Source organism: Cyprinodon variegatus, unplaced genomic scaffold (genome assembly GCF_000732505.1).
Source record: "Cyprinodon variegatus isolate N-32 unplaced genomic scaffold, C_variegatus-1.0 Scaffold95, whole genome shotgun sequence".
Classification (NCBI taxonomy): Eukaryota; Metazoa; Chordata; class Actinopteri; order Cyprinodontiformes; family Cyprinodontidae; genus Cyprinodon; species Cyprinodon variegatus.
The window spans coordinates 301,937-315,842 of NW_015150548.1; the positions used below are offsets into that span (position 1 = coordinate 301,937).

At 37.6% G+C, this 13,906-nt stretch overlaps 1 protein-coding gene across 8 annotated transcripts in view; it reads right to left on the minus strand.

Moving 5' to 3' along the window:
- Nucleotides 1-13,906, minus strand: part of speg (SPEG complex locus) — an 87,994-nt gene that overhangs the window by 19,728 nt on the left and 54,360 nt on the right. For all 8 annotated transcript variants that reach the window (XM_015373970.1, XM_015373975.1, XM_015373977.1 and 5 more), the window contains 15 exons: nucleotides 13,285-13,373; nucleotides 12,970-13,145; nucleotides 12,704-12,887; nucleotides 10,441-10,514; nucleotides 10,172-10,330; nucleotides 9,809-9,998; nucleotides 6,532-6,761; nucleotides 6,334-6,453; nucleotides 6,149-6,253; nucleotides 5,859-6,065; nucleotides 5,655-5,778; nucleotides 2,598-2,770; nucleotides 2,399-2,511; nucleotides 2,144-2,315; nucleotides 862-961 (listed from right to left, as the gene is read on the minus strand). In XM_015373970.1, coding sequence (XP_015229456.1) covers nucleotides 862-961; nucleotides 2,144-2,315; nucleotides 2,399-2,511; nucleotides 2,598-2,770; nucleotides 5,655-5,778; nucleotides 5,859-6,065; nucleotides 6,149-6,253; nucleotides 6,334-6,453; nucleotides 6,532-6,761; nucleotides 9,809-9,998; nucleotides 10,172-10,330; nucleotides 10,441-10,514; nucleotides 12,704-12,887; nucleotides 12,970-13,145; nucleotides 13,285-13,373 — 2,216 coding nt within the window. The remainder of the gene's footprint in view (nucleotides 1-861; nucleotides 962-2,143; nucleotides 2,316-2,398; nucleotides 2,512-2,597; nucleotides 2,771-5,654; nucleotides 5,779-5,858; nucleotides 6,066-6,148; nucleotides 6,254-6,333; nucleotides 6,454-6,531; nucleotides 6,762-9,808; nucleotides 9,999-10,171; nucleotides 10,331-10,440; nucleotides 10,515-12,703; nucleotides 12,888-12,969; nucleotides 13,146-13,284; nucleotides 13,374-13,906) is intronic.

A 13,906-nucleotide genomic window follows, 5' to 3' on the forward strand; every position in this document is an offset into this window, starting at 1 on the left:
GTGTGAATTTAGTTTAGGATTACGGTTAGGTATGGTTAGGTTGGGTATGAACCCGCAATACTTAGGGTAAGGGTCACAGTTAGGCTATAAATAGGTTACAAATGAATTGGTTAGGGTTAGGATTAGGGTAAGGTTTAGGCTATAGAACTGGGTTAGAAATGAATGAAAGTCAATTGAAGGTCCCCACGATGATAGAGAAACGTGCATGTGTGTTTGTGTAACAGAGAGAGGGAACCGGTAAGGAGTGAAACAGCTTTGTCGAACTTGTAAATCTGTCGTAAATGAGTTGTACTTGCATTTTTGCATAGTTGTAACTTTTGAACTTTTTTTGTAACCTCTATACTTGTATTCTCATACTTAAAAAAATCTGATATCAAATATGTTGAACTCATAAAACAAATGCAATCTTACATTTATTTAGGTTTATTGAAAATCAATCTGCAAAAGAGAAATGTGAAAAATATGTTTTTAAATATAACTTACAATAATGGAACAAAATTCACTCCATACATATAGAGATTGCTGTGTCTAATTTGACATTTCATTGTCTAATAAATCCATCTGAAATTTGTTGGCCTTTATCTTTTCTCTATTTTCCCTTTTCCAAAGGCTAAACCTCTCTCTATGAGAGACGGACCCAAACAAATCCAGTGCCAGCTAATGTATTCACTCCACTCAGGATGGTGAGTCATCTCTGTTTCTGTCTGCTGTTGTTAAGCAGGTTCAAACCCGCCCCCTCCCAACCCATCCTACCACCCTCACCCCTTTAGGCTGACCCTGAGCGCACCAAAACCCATTAACGTCAGCTCCCTCGCTGTGTCTGAGGGGAGCTGCGGCGCCTCCACACACAAACGCGCTCACCTCCCTATTTCTTTGTGAATATCATAATAATCCGTCAAACGCCTCATCGTCCTCAGAATCTTCCCCTTGTCCTCCACGGGCTCCGCTGCTGCTGCTCGCTCTGCATGAAGCACAGACACAGGCGTTTAGAATGGAGCAGTGACAGATGGTTTGGTTTCATAGCTGCAGAGCGCCTCTTGGTTTCTGCCATATGGGGCAGATTTACAGAGCAATTTCCAAACAACAGCTAACTGCAGAGGAGAAAATATGGAGTAAACTTTATTCCATTATTGTTGCAAACAAAGAACATGTTTTTAAATGGAAATTTGGGGGGGGTAAAATGCTTTTTAGTAAATAATAAAAAAGATTTTGAGAGTAAATTAGGTGTTTTGTATAATTGTTTTATATGTTATCTTTTTCAGATTAAGTTTTATTGATTGTATTTTTTTCCAATTCCATTTTTGTACATGAAAAAAACACGTTTAAATTTAGAAGAAACCCAATCCAGAAATTAAAACCTTGCAAAACTTTTTTTGAGAATTACTTTTTTGAGAATGACTTTGCATTTTCTATTATTTTTCTTTTTTTCCACTTTTTTTCAATGTTTATGTATTCTAGGTTTAATGTTTAGGTATTTTACCCTTTGAAAAAAAGCTATCCAGAAATGAAACTGAAAATACTTCTAATGCAAAAGAGATGTTTTGAAAGTAAATGCTTTCTAAGATTTTGTTTTTTTCATTTTAAAAATAAGCTTTTTTCAAATTCTGTTGTATATTTTATGTTTTCAAGTAAAAAAAAAAATCATTTTACGGTAGTTTTTCAAATTCCTGTATTTCAGAATGGGTTTTGTGAATTGCAATTTTTGAAAATCCGATTTGCAGATCACATTCCCTGCACTTCTGGGATCGGGCTTTCCTCTGGAGAGAAGAAGCTTTTCTATTGGCTGCTTCGGCTGTTAGCAACAATATTTCTATTGGGCTTAAAGTGAAGAGAATTTCATCTGTGACACACAATAAAAAAAAAAAAAAAAAAAAAAGAAGACATAAAGATATAAATTCTGTGAAAGCTTTTAGGATAAATTAAGGATAAAAAAAATAAAACACTACCTTTAAAACCCTTTTCTGTTTAGCAAGGTTAAAAGTTTCCTTACTGGATTATATATTTATTGCATGGTTTTGCAACAATAATGGAACAAAATTGACGCCGTACACATTTCAGTTAAAACTCTGAATCTGAGAAGGCTGCTACACCTCTTTGTTTTTTATGTCACTAATTATTTCAAACTGATTCTTTCTCTTCAGACCTGTGTGGACGGTGAGCTCGGCCTTGCAGGACACACAGCCTGCCACGTTCTTGGCGGTGCAGGTGTACACGCCGCAGTGTTCCTCCCGCCTGGCGCTCAGAATCACAAGGGAATATTCAGGGTCGTCGTACACAAACTTGAAGTGGCTGCTCTCAGAGAGGAGCCGATCATCCTGAGAAAGAGCAATAAAAAGATAAGCTCATGTTCATCACCCTTAAATTGACTAAGATGTTCTTTTAATTTGGAGTAAAGTACCTTAAACCACAGAATATCCGGGTCTGGTTTCCCCTCCACCACTACAGCCAGCTGCGTTGTTTCTCCGACATGCACGTCCACGTCCTCCATGATGGATTCAAATTTAGGAGGAACTACAGAAGAAGAACAGTCAAACGTTGGTTTCTCGTCCTTGGCATTCTTCCGGGAAGTTTTCATTGAAATGCTGAAGGTGTCTGACCTGCCATGGCCAGCTGCAGCGTGCAGAGGTCACTACCAAACTGGTTGCTGGCTGTGACCACCAGCTGACCAATGTCGGAGCTCCTGACCCGCTGAATCCTCAGGGTGTGCTGATCGTCGTCCGGCATGCTCATCTCATACGATCCAAGCCTGTTGACTATAGCAACCCCCCTCCTGGAGACAAAGACGCATAAAGCCTCATATATATGACACCGACACTTGTTCTAATGAAAGAAAAGAACAAAGTAAATTCACTAATTGAACGAGATTTTCAATGATAGTCAAAGGATGTGAATAAATTTACTATTAAATACTTATATTTGTTCCTTGTTGTTAATACATACATAATACACATACATACATCAAAATTTACAAGTAAATATGCAGCAATTAGGATATAATGCAAATATGCAATTATAGAATACAAATATTGTGATAAATAAGGTATTTATAATTTTATATTATTAAACTAGCGGCCAGATTGATAAATCTATTTGTAGAAAAGAGAGACAATCAGATGAACCTTCTGAGCTGATTGGACAAACAGAAACAGCAGGTGACACCAAGAGAACAACTGATGCTTTAATGCTCTTAGTGTTCCGCTTTCAAAGATGAAAATCGTGAATCATGAAGCAGCATTTATACGCTGTGCAGCCTAAGTATGACCTACTTATGGGACTTTATAGGTGTTACGCCATTTTATGAGTGTCAAAATGTCTGGTGGATGAAGAAGAAGAGGACTCATAATTTCCCACAATGCACTTTGAAAGGAAGGGACATCAATGGTCAGTAGACAAGCAAATATATTAGGGTGACCAAACGTCCGTATTTCCCGGGACATATCCGTATTTCACGTCCTGTCCTGGGCGTCCCGGGTTTTTTTTAGAAAGTGAGGAAATGTCCTGTTTTTTAAATTACCTTCATTGGACCATTAAATTTACAGGCACTAGGGCACTGCGCACAACGCTGCGTGTGACATAACCCCTGAGCCGCGTCAGTGCGGGCAGCCCTGTTCTTAATCAGAATATAGATAGCGTGACTGTCAGTACGCCAACAACATGCAAAAGCGCAAATGTATGTTTACCGACGATTTACAAAAGAGTTCCCCCGCTTTCAGACCGGGTCAAGACAAACGGGAGGCACATATGTCTCGGTGTCCAATGGAGGTGCAAGGAATCTGAAAAGCCACCTGGGCACCGAAAGTAAAGATAGTCTATTGATATGTTTGTTCATTTTTGGTACATTTTGAATATTTTTGCTACACAAGAGGTATTTTTTGTTAATTAGCTAATTTGTTAATTTATTTTTTTCCAATAGCCTACAGAACAGACATTATTTCGTTCATTACTGAGGCTGAGTATCATGTGTTATTGGGAGTTGAGAGTTATTGTTAACTTTTATTGTGAAGTGAGGGATGTTTAGATGAGACATTATTTCTTTCATTGTGCTATTTATTCATTACAGGAATTGTTAAGCATTTTTAATAAATACATTTTGAATAAAATTATCGTTTGTTATTGGAGTTATTGCTGTTGACTTTTACTGAAAAGCATTTTTAATAAATCAACTGTAAATATCAAGTTATTGTAGGATTACGTAGGTCCCCCCACAACCCCCCACCCCCCCGCTCCAACGTGTCCTGGTTTTCCCAAATGAATATATGGTCACCCTAAAATATATTGCAGAATGCTTTGCAAGAGTTCTCCTTGCAAAGGATCATGGGAGCCTTTTGGGAGCAAAAAGGGACAAAGATGGTGGAGACACAACGGGGAGAGTCACATGACCAACTGGGAGCAAAAGAAGTGATCATCTGTAAGAACAGTCAGTTAACCGAGTTCACTATAAAGTCCTTTATATAGTGCTGGAGGGTCAGAGGACAGGGTGGATGTTCAGACACAGCTATGGTTTGTTACAGCTACAGTATATGTCTCGCCTTAAACCATCACACCCGTGACGGCAGACTCATTTTGGGTTGGATGGCTGAAGCGGAGCAGGACGAGATGGATTCTCATTAGTTTATGAAGGCAAAACTGCAGCAAGAATATATTAAGCCTGCAAGCTAGGTTTATTATGTCATAGAAAAATAAAAAATATTTTAACATCAAAGTTTAAAATGTAGCAAATTTTACAGGTTCATCACTTTATAAAAGCATGAAACAAAAAGAAATGTTTGTCTTTTTTTTTCATTTTGTTATTATACTGTAATATTTAGTTTTGTATTTTTAGTGAAATTATTTTGTTCTTGTAAAATTTGTTCCTTATGCTAAAAACCTTACTTCCCTTAAGATGTTGATTTACATAATAAGATTTTAAAAGGATAAATATGATACATCTGTATGGAAATTATTCAGATTAACAGAATATCAACAATTTTACATTTTCTAATAAACTTTGATAAACCTCCACCAATTGACACATTTGGAAACTTCTCACTAATAATCAATGTCTGGAGATACTTGGTTGGTGTAGCTTGTAGGTCCTTGTATTTATTCTTTTTTTTTACCTTTGTATGTATTCATTTTAAATTTTTTTTTGGGTGCATATTTTACATTTTCATTTTTCTTTTCAAATATCCATATTTAATATTGAAGTTTGAAAATTGTAAACTTTTTTAAATCACATTTTTATAGTTCCATTTTCGTAACTTCAAGCCCAATACAAACTCTAATTCTGGATCAATATAAAAGTTGCTGCTATTATAAATGCAGACCAAAAGAAATGCGTCTTCATTCCATGTCCCAAATAACATTTGAATAAAACAAAACAAAAAGAAAAAGAACAGAAAAAAATAAATATGAGAAAACAAATTAATATGAAGAAAAATGGAAGATTAAAATAAAAAGTTATCCTCAAAAACAGTTTTTAATTAAAAGGTTTTCAAAGTTTCATTTACAAAACAAGTTCTTTGCAAAAATATTGGAACAAAATTCACTCCATACTCATGTGACAGACCTAAAATAGAGGTCTGTTCATAGATTTTTGTTTTTTCCTGAGTAGAGCTTTAGCTCCTAGTTATTAGCCTGTGACATTTTTGAAAAGAAAAACCTTATTCACCAACCTTTTCCAGGTAACCACTGCATGCACGTGGTTCAGGGTGACGGTGATGTTCGCCGGTTGGTTCTCCACCACATAAACCACATCCGGTTTATCCAGAATAACAGGCGCTTTCCTCAAATACGGCCCTGAAGAAATCGAGAACAACACTGTGTTTAAGATTCCCAGCAGGGCTACATTTTACACCAGTTGCGGGCGGCTGTGGTACCTCGGTCCAGAAGCTGGACCAGGTCGGTGGAGGGCGACGGTTTGCTCAGTGTCTTCCCGGTCGATGTCAGGACCCTGAAGGAGTAACGGACGCCCTTGGACAGCGAGCCCACGGTGTAAGTTGTCTCCTTCAGGTTAGACGCCACCACAGACCATTGGATGGATCCCAGAGGCTGCTGCTGCACCATGAACAGCAAAGAGCTGGCATCTGAAAGCATGCACGTATTTAGATTAAACATCTTTAATTTAAATGTTTTGTTTTTTTTCTTTGATTCTGAGCGAAGAACCCACCCAGTGAAGGGTCCAGCCTCTTTGGTGGCTTCCAGCTAAGGGTTATAGTTTTCCCTGTGATGGCTTCAATAACTGGAGGTCCGTCAGGAGGGTCAGGAACGATATCTGTTCATCAAAAACCCAAAATTTAGAAAAAGAATCTGCATCTTTTTCAAGCAAACCTGCAGCTGTGAGGATGCAGCTACCTGTGACGTAGAGGTGAGCGTAGCAGGCCGATTTACCCACTTTGTTGGAGATGACGGCCTTGTAGACGCCGCCGTGGGCATGACAGGCGCTCCGAATGACCAGACTGTGGACATCCCTGTCTGGAGAACACATGGGAATGTCTTATTTATACTCCAAGGAGGCGCTTTGATTGGTTTGTGACCTGGCAGCTGGCTTACGCTGAGTCATTTTTCGCTCCTCGCTGCTTTCGATGCGTTGCCCTTTGTGGTACCAGGCCATGGTCGGGTAGGGCAGGCCGGACACTTTGCATTTCAGCACTGCTTCCTTCCCTTCGATCACTTCCACGTCAGCCAGAGGCTTGACGAAGTCCGGCATGGTTCTTCTCTCCGACTCGTTCTCCAACACCTCGGGCTCCTCAGGGATTGATGGCATCTTTTCTAATTTTGCCCTGGGGATGGATCAGAAACCAAACACAATCCCTGCTGCAGTGACTGACTGACAGAGATGTGAACAGAACCTTCTGGGTTTTCACATTTGGATCATGTTTCAACCACAAAGTGGGATGCTGTGTGATAGAGAGGCATAAAGGACGGAAAAATGACTTATGGAAGCACATTTCTCAGCGATTACAAATGCAAATTATTTGGAGCATGTCCGACTGTTTTGCAAATAAAAGTCTTATTTTGTCCTTTTTTACAGAAAACCTAAAGTTAGGCAAGATCGGATTAAAACATTTTAAGACTTTTGATGCTTAAAGCTATTAAAGAGGATTTTTCTCAGAAATTAAGTTTCCAGATTCATCTAAAATGACTTAATTGATGGATGGCATTTTTACACTTATGGTTCCCCCCTAAAATAAAAATAAAATCAATAAACACTGGCCGTGGAGGTGCCAACAAAACATTAGCCAACCCACATTGGCTACTGTCGAAAGTGGATTGGCTACTTCTTTGTCAATTAAACATTTTACGCACTTGCCACCAGATGATATTTACACATAGCCTGACGTAGTCCTACTCAGTTCTAGTCAGAATATGAGTCTGATACTGCTCCATAGAGCTGTGATTATGGGGCGTGTTTCGAACGAACCAGGAAAAAATGCCTCTGCACTCAATTGGATAGACCTACAACCAATAAGAGCAACGGAGTGAGTGACGTATGTTAAGCGACGCATAGTTGTTGTCAACAAAAATCAAAGCGTGCAGTTGCACGCCTAGAATAAGAGGATGAGCCTTGATCGCGTTTCTCTGTTCCTCTTTTAAAATTAATTTGCTGTCGATATCTTCTAGAACAGACCTAATAGCAGAATCTAAACACCTCAACTCTCCAGCGGCAGCCATTGTTGTTGTCACCCAAGCGAGCTTTGGTGACGTGGTTGATTACGTTACTGTTGATCATCTGTCCATCATCGTATAAAGCCCGCCCTGACAATTTGATTGGATCACCAGATATTGTGCTAGCATACTTGCGCTACTGTTGAGCAATGCCAGACCGAACTTCCCAACCTCAAACGTTGTGGGCGGGACTAAGTTCGGAATGGCACCCAGGCTTATTTACACAGACTCCAAGCGAAACTCGTACGCTGTTTGGCTAGCGGCCCGCTATCCCCTGAAGAACGAAGAAATACTTCTACGCTTTATTTCTGCTGCAGCTTTTTTTTAGCTATTTGTTCACTATTTTGTGTAACCTGGAGCATCAATGCCCAAAAAGAATCCTGACAAATCTAAGCGGGAAAGAAAGCCTTTTTTTCTAATCTAGGGTAATTAGCAAGACGTAAGCATTAGCTATAAGGATCAAACTTTTCTGAGGTTAAAAAATTGAGTTTATGTGGCGATTTTCTCACCTTTGAATGTTTTAATTACAAATATGCTGGATTAATTTTATCCGTAGACCTGTACGGATAAATGGCATATAAACAATCTAAGCTTAGACTTATAACGTGGCCTCGGGATAGCTTTAAACGTAGGAAGTCAAAGTTTTATTTTAGAAATTCAGATTTAACATGCTGCTATATCTTCACTTATTGTGGTTTTGGTGCTCACAAAGTCCATAAAATGAAATTGGTGGTTGAATTGCAAAAAATGTTCTAAGGATGAATAACATACATGTACTGGTAGAAGTCTAACCAGTCTAATTTTCAAGCATACTGCCGTAAATACACAAAACGGTGCGCCGGTCCCGGTGTTATGGCAGGCTGGTATTTCTCAGCTTAACACAATCAGAGGCGTTTCTAGCACAGAGAATTTTTGCAAAGGAGGAGACCGATGCATGCACACAAACGACCTTCGAACATATCTTCCTCTTTCATGCATTTAAGTGGATTTAAGTTTGACTTTAACTGGTCCACACTTATGCATTAATGTCTGAAACTCACAATTTTTAGATCTGACCCAATTTGAACTCATTTGCAGAGCTCCCAATAGCTTTGTAATAGAGAGAAACGTGTTTTCCGCATTTAAAGTAAGAAAAGAACGACATATTTTTTTATTAAATTTGAAAAAAATTACGTATATCCGAAAACGAAAAAATTAAAAAAATTTGTATGAGAAAAAAGGCTTTGAGACGCATCAACCGTTCTGTTCTTTTTTACATTTTTTTTATTTTTATGTTTTAAAATACTTTTTTTTTTTTTTTTTTTATTCAAAGAAAAAAATGCAATGTTTTTTTTTTGTTATATTAAATTACTTTAACATAATTTCTTCATGTCCTGCTTTGCTAACATGAAACAATTGTGGTAAAGTAACTACAGTAAGTATGACTAAGTAAATGCCAAAAATGGTTGCATATTTTTTTCCAGTGTATTAATCCGTAAAAAGGAAATTGGAAACTAAAATATTTGAAAAAAAAAACAAAAAAAACCATTTTTAATTTCTAGATTTCTTTTCTGTCTTTTTCATTTTCAAAAAGTGTTTTCCTTTTTTGAAAACCGCCATGGCTTCCCCGGGTCCGTTGATTTGAGCGCAGGTCAATTAGATGGAGTGTTACAAAAAATTCTGGACAGCGAAGCTTCGATTCGTCTTTTGCAAAAGGGAGAGCAGCAGCAGCACGTATCTGCGGACAGCAACTCTGACCCCCACCTGCAACACCGACTCTTTTTATTATCTTCATAGGGGAAAATCTTACAGTTTTACACAGACAGTCCCACAGAATGATCATACTCCCTACTGTACATTCCTATCTGTATGTATGGAGTTGCTTCCTGCCTTTCTGCTCCCCTGTTAATCAGCTTTTTCTGTGTGTGTGTGTGAGCAAGGTCATTCTCAGCCTTCCACCTGCACATGTTGTTTTCTACACTCTGTCCTCTAAATCTGTCCTGATACATATGAACAATAAATTTTGCTGCAGCTTTAACTTAGCTTTTTACTTCTTTTAGCTTAAAACATGTATATGTATCTTCACCTTACAACAATAATGGAACAAATTTCATTCCATAGAGTCATGGTCATATCTTATATGAGAGTTTTTCCAGGCTGCTGCATGCAATGCTTTGCTTACATGTGGGAGGAGATGGCAGCCCTTGACTCTTGCACGTAGAGCTCAGCAGTACATTCACACTTTCCGTAGATATTCTGAGCGACCGCGGTGTAAAAACCCTCCAAGTCGCTGCTAACGTGGGAGATGACAAGTGAGTGTCGACCCCCCTCTTTAAGGATACGGATGTTGTCAGTCTCCTCCACTCGTGTCTCTGACAGAAGAAAGTAATGAAAGAGAATCATTTAATAAAAAAAAAAAAAAACTCATTTGTTGTGGAGTTAGGGGATTTTTTTATTCTTTTTTTTTTTCATTTTTGCTCTTTAATGTCGTTGGTGTTCAGGATCTCTAGATTTTAAAACACACAACCACTCGGAAGCTTCTTACCAAAGTGCATCCATGTGAGTCGCGGGGCAGGTGATCCGCTCACCTTACAGTCAAAGCGTGCGGTGCGTCCTTCAATCACCTCCAGGATGTCCAGTTTACGAGTAAATAAAGGCTCTCTGGACGGAGCGACTCTCAGGTTTGCACTTGAGGTCAGCTCCTCTGGAAACAAACATGCATTGCTTAAATGTGATTTTTTATTTTACTATCATTATTACCACTTTAACATCTTCATTACATTAAAAAGACAAGCAGGAGCAGCAGTGAATCACCTTTGGCAGTGCTCAGTTTGCAGGTGTATGTACCGCTGTCATCCTCATGCACTGAATTAAGCATCAGACGGCACCTAACACATAAAGAAAATAACCAGGAAGAAGAAGAAGAAGTTCTTAAAATGTTGATCTGAAATCATTAATTGTGCCTGTAGGGGGTAAAAGTGCCAGTTATGTATGTTGACTGAACAGTTCATCGTTAGAGCACAGAGCTAAACCAGATTTTTTATTAGGCAACCCTACATAACTTTTGAACCAAGTATTATATTGATTTAATCTATTTTAAATTAATTTTCAGATCGATATTCAGCATCCCGGGCATATCTAGTGTGTTCTATGGAGTGAATTCTGTTTCATTATTGTTGCAAACAAAAAACAAGTTTTGTAACTAAGAATTTGAAGGAAAATAATCCAATCCAGACATAAGAATTTAGAAAACATTCAAAATGTTTCCCCATTTTTTAAATGGGTTTAAATGTTTGTTTAATTAGACTTTTTTTCTTCTTTTTACACATTGTGTATTTCATATTGGGTTTTTTTTTTTTCTAATTTTTTTTTATTATTTAGTAAACACAAGACGAAGATAATACAATTCGTGAAACCTAATCTGAAAAACAGAAATTTGAAAAAATCATAAAAAAAATAATTTCGATAAACATTTATCAAAAAAATAATTAAAAAGAAGAAGAAGAAAACTAAAAAGATTTTAGGAAAACAGTTCAGTTACTCTCAAAACCGTTTTTTTGATTAATAATCATATTTCCTGGATAGCATTTTCTTTCTAATTTGTATTTTCAAAATATTTTTTTTTGCAACAATAATGAAACAAAATTCCCTCCATACAATGCTGCCTGCTCCTTGCAAGAACTTTCTTATTTTACTTATGATGGCCAGAACTTTAGCTGACCCAGACCTAACTAAGCTAAAACTCATTTTATTGTCTTATTAAGTGCATGTCACCTAATTATCTTTTTTGGATAGTAAAAAAATAATAATTCCATTGGCAAAACATCTTATTTGCCTACTCAGATTAAGGGTAAAAACATTTCATTTAAGACCTGTTTAACTTATTTCTAGATCTTTTTTTAGTGCATGTCTACACAATCTGATGGTCCGAACCCATCAGATTTCAAAACACTGAGGGAGACTGTTTGCTTTAGCAACAGCGCAGCGTTGCTAGTGGCATTCAGGGGGGGCTAGGCCTAAAAGATACAGGTCTAGCGCCCCTACTGGCTAAAAGTTACACTGCTGCTTTAACACACTTAATTTGAGAAAAAAAAAAAAATACAGTTTTGAATATGCTTTGGAGTCCATTAACTTAAAAGCACATATATGTACATATGAAGCTGATGGTTTACCATTTAACCACCAGATCCTGAATCACATTACAACCACACTCTATGGTTCTGGGCAGCATTAATCCATCTGTTCGAGTGTTAAAACACCTCTTTCAGGAACTACCTAAAAAAATTAAGATGCATGGAACAGGGTTAGCTTTGTTGAGCCGACTGCTTTTTTAGTCCTCTATAATTTTACCCTTTGTTTTTAAGCGGCCATCATAAAAACAAATGGCATCAGAAACAACCATAGAACATTATCTTTTTTTCTATCGCCATGTTTTAATGAGCTTCCTGAGTAAATAAAGGTAACCTTTCCGTTCCATAGATCTTTTTATTTTTGATAACCCACTTTTTATCAGGAGACCATCAATTTATACTTAAAAAGGTTCTTCTTTACCTCAGTTTGCAAAAAAAATTATTATTATTATTTTATTAGGTCACTAACCCATGTAGTTGTTAAATTAGATTTAAAGTTCATTCATCTGAATAAGGAATTCCTAATATATATTACAGTTATGGAGATCCTAAGGGTTTTCTTTGGATTAGTGCTTTTTACTTTATTTCTTATTCTTTTGAGGAGTTATAATAAACAGCAACAGGGTTGAAAAATATTTAAGGATTTTAGATAATGACTGCTGAATATACATTAAAATATAATGATCTCTTTTATTTCTGGCCAAATTATTGTAAAAAAAAAAAATGAAACCCTTTATGTTCTATGGAAAGATCCTACTACTACAATAGAACACTGAGGTCTTTATTAAAGTTGCTGCTTCTCAATCAACTTTAGATTCATTTTTATCGATAACTTCCATCCCTGCATAACGTTGTTGTAGTCTACAGAACTTTCATTTATTACTTTGTTGGAAAATGACTCATTGCGTTTAACAAAGATTTAAAAAACAATCAAATTCAAAACTTGCCTCTTTCCATCAAAATGCATCTTGCAGTTTAGCAGTGCCGGCTGAACGAGCTTTCCGTTAGATAGCCAGTCCACCTCCAGGTCTGGCGGCCCAATGACGTGGCATTCAAATATGGCCGACTCCCCAGCCTTCACCGCCACGTCTTCAACTGCTCTGGTGATCTTGAGCTCCATCTGTTCGCCTGCTGCTCATTAATAGAGCAAACACAATTAGGAGTGAGAGGAAAACATGAACACTACTTGATTGACGAGTGCTGGATCACTCACCTTTGACCTCTACTCTGCATCCCACCTGCTTGGTTCCACGCTCACTGGCGATCTTACAGAGGTAAAGTCCTGCATCCGACCTTTGAGCAGAGCTGATTCTCATTTCGCAGGTCCCATCTTCCCTCTCGCGGACAACAAAGCGGCCTCCTGTCTTCACTGTCTCTCTGTCCTTCAACCTGGGTCAACAGAAAGTTCCTATCACAGTCATGTAAGCTGTGGCGTTTCAGGACCCGCTGTGTCCGCATTACTTTGACCGTGTTTTAGATATTGGTTAAACTGAAAGAGGAAAAGGTAGAACTAATGGAGAAGTCTCACCAAAACACCATTGGTTTGGGATTTCCGCTGAACTTTGCCAATAGAATGACCTCTTGACCTTCAGCTACTGCCTGGTCACGGGGTGCCACCTTAAAAGGGTCAAAACATGATGATTCACTGAATGGCTGGTCTGAATTAATCGCAATTTAAGGATACAAACGGACAAAAAGAATGGTGTATATGGAGGTTATGGTTCGTTCTTTGGTTTTTCTGTTTCACTAAAAGGTTGCAACAGCAAATTATCTCATTGTTTTTCAGTTTTTGCCATTTTCATAGCTTAATTTCAAAGATGTAGATTAAAATGATCCACAATCCACATAATTTAGTTCTTCTTTTAGCTATCTAAATCAAAAACAAAATATAAAATGGATATTTTAATTTGTAATGATTCCAAACATGTTCAAAAACGCGATTAGTGCAATAGTCGCACGTTAAATCAAAAATGATTCATTATCTGAAGTTTGTCTCTTGAAGTTAGAAAAGGACGGTATAGGATGATGAAAAAGTAGAGAAAAAATAAACTACCTTAATTTTCGTACGATAAGCCGCACCTGAATATAAGCCGCAGAAGCTAAATTGCATGATTTGTACATATACAAGCCGCACCGGACTATAAGCCGCA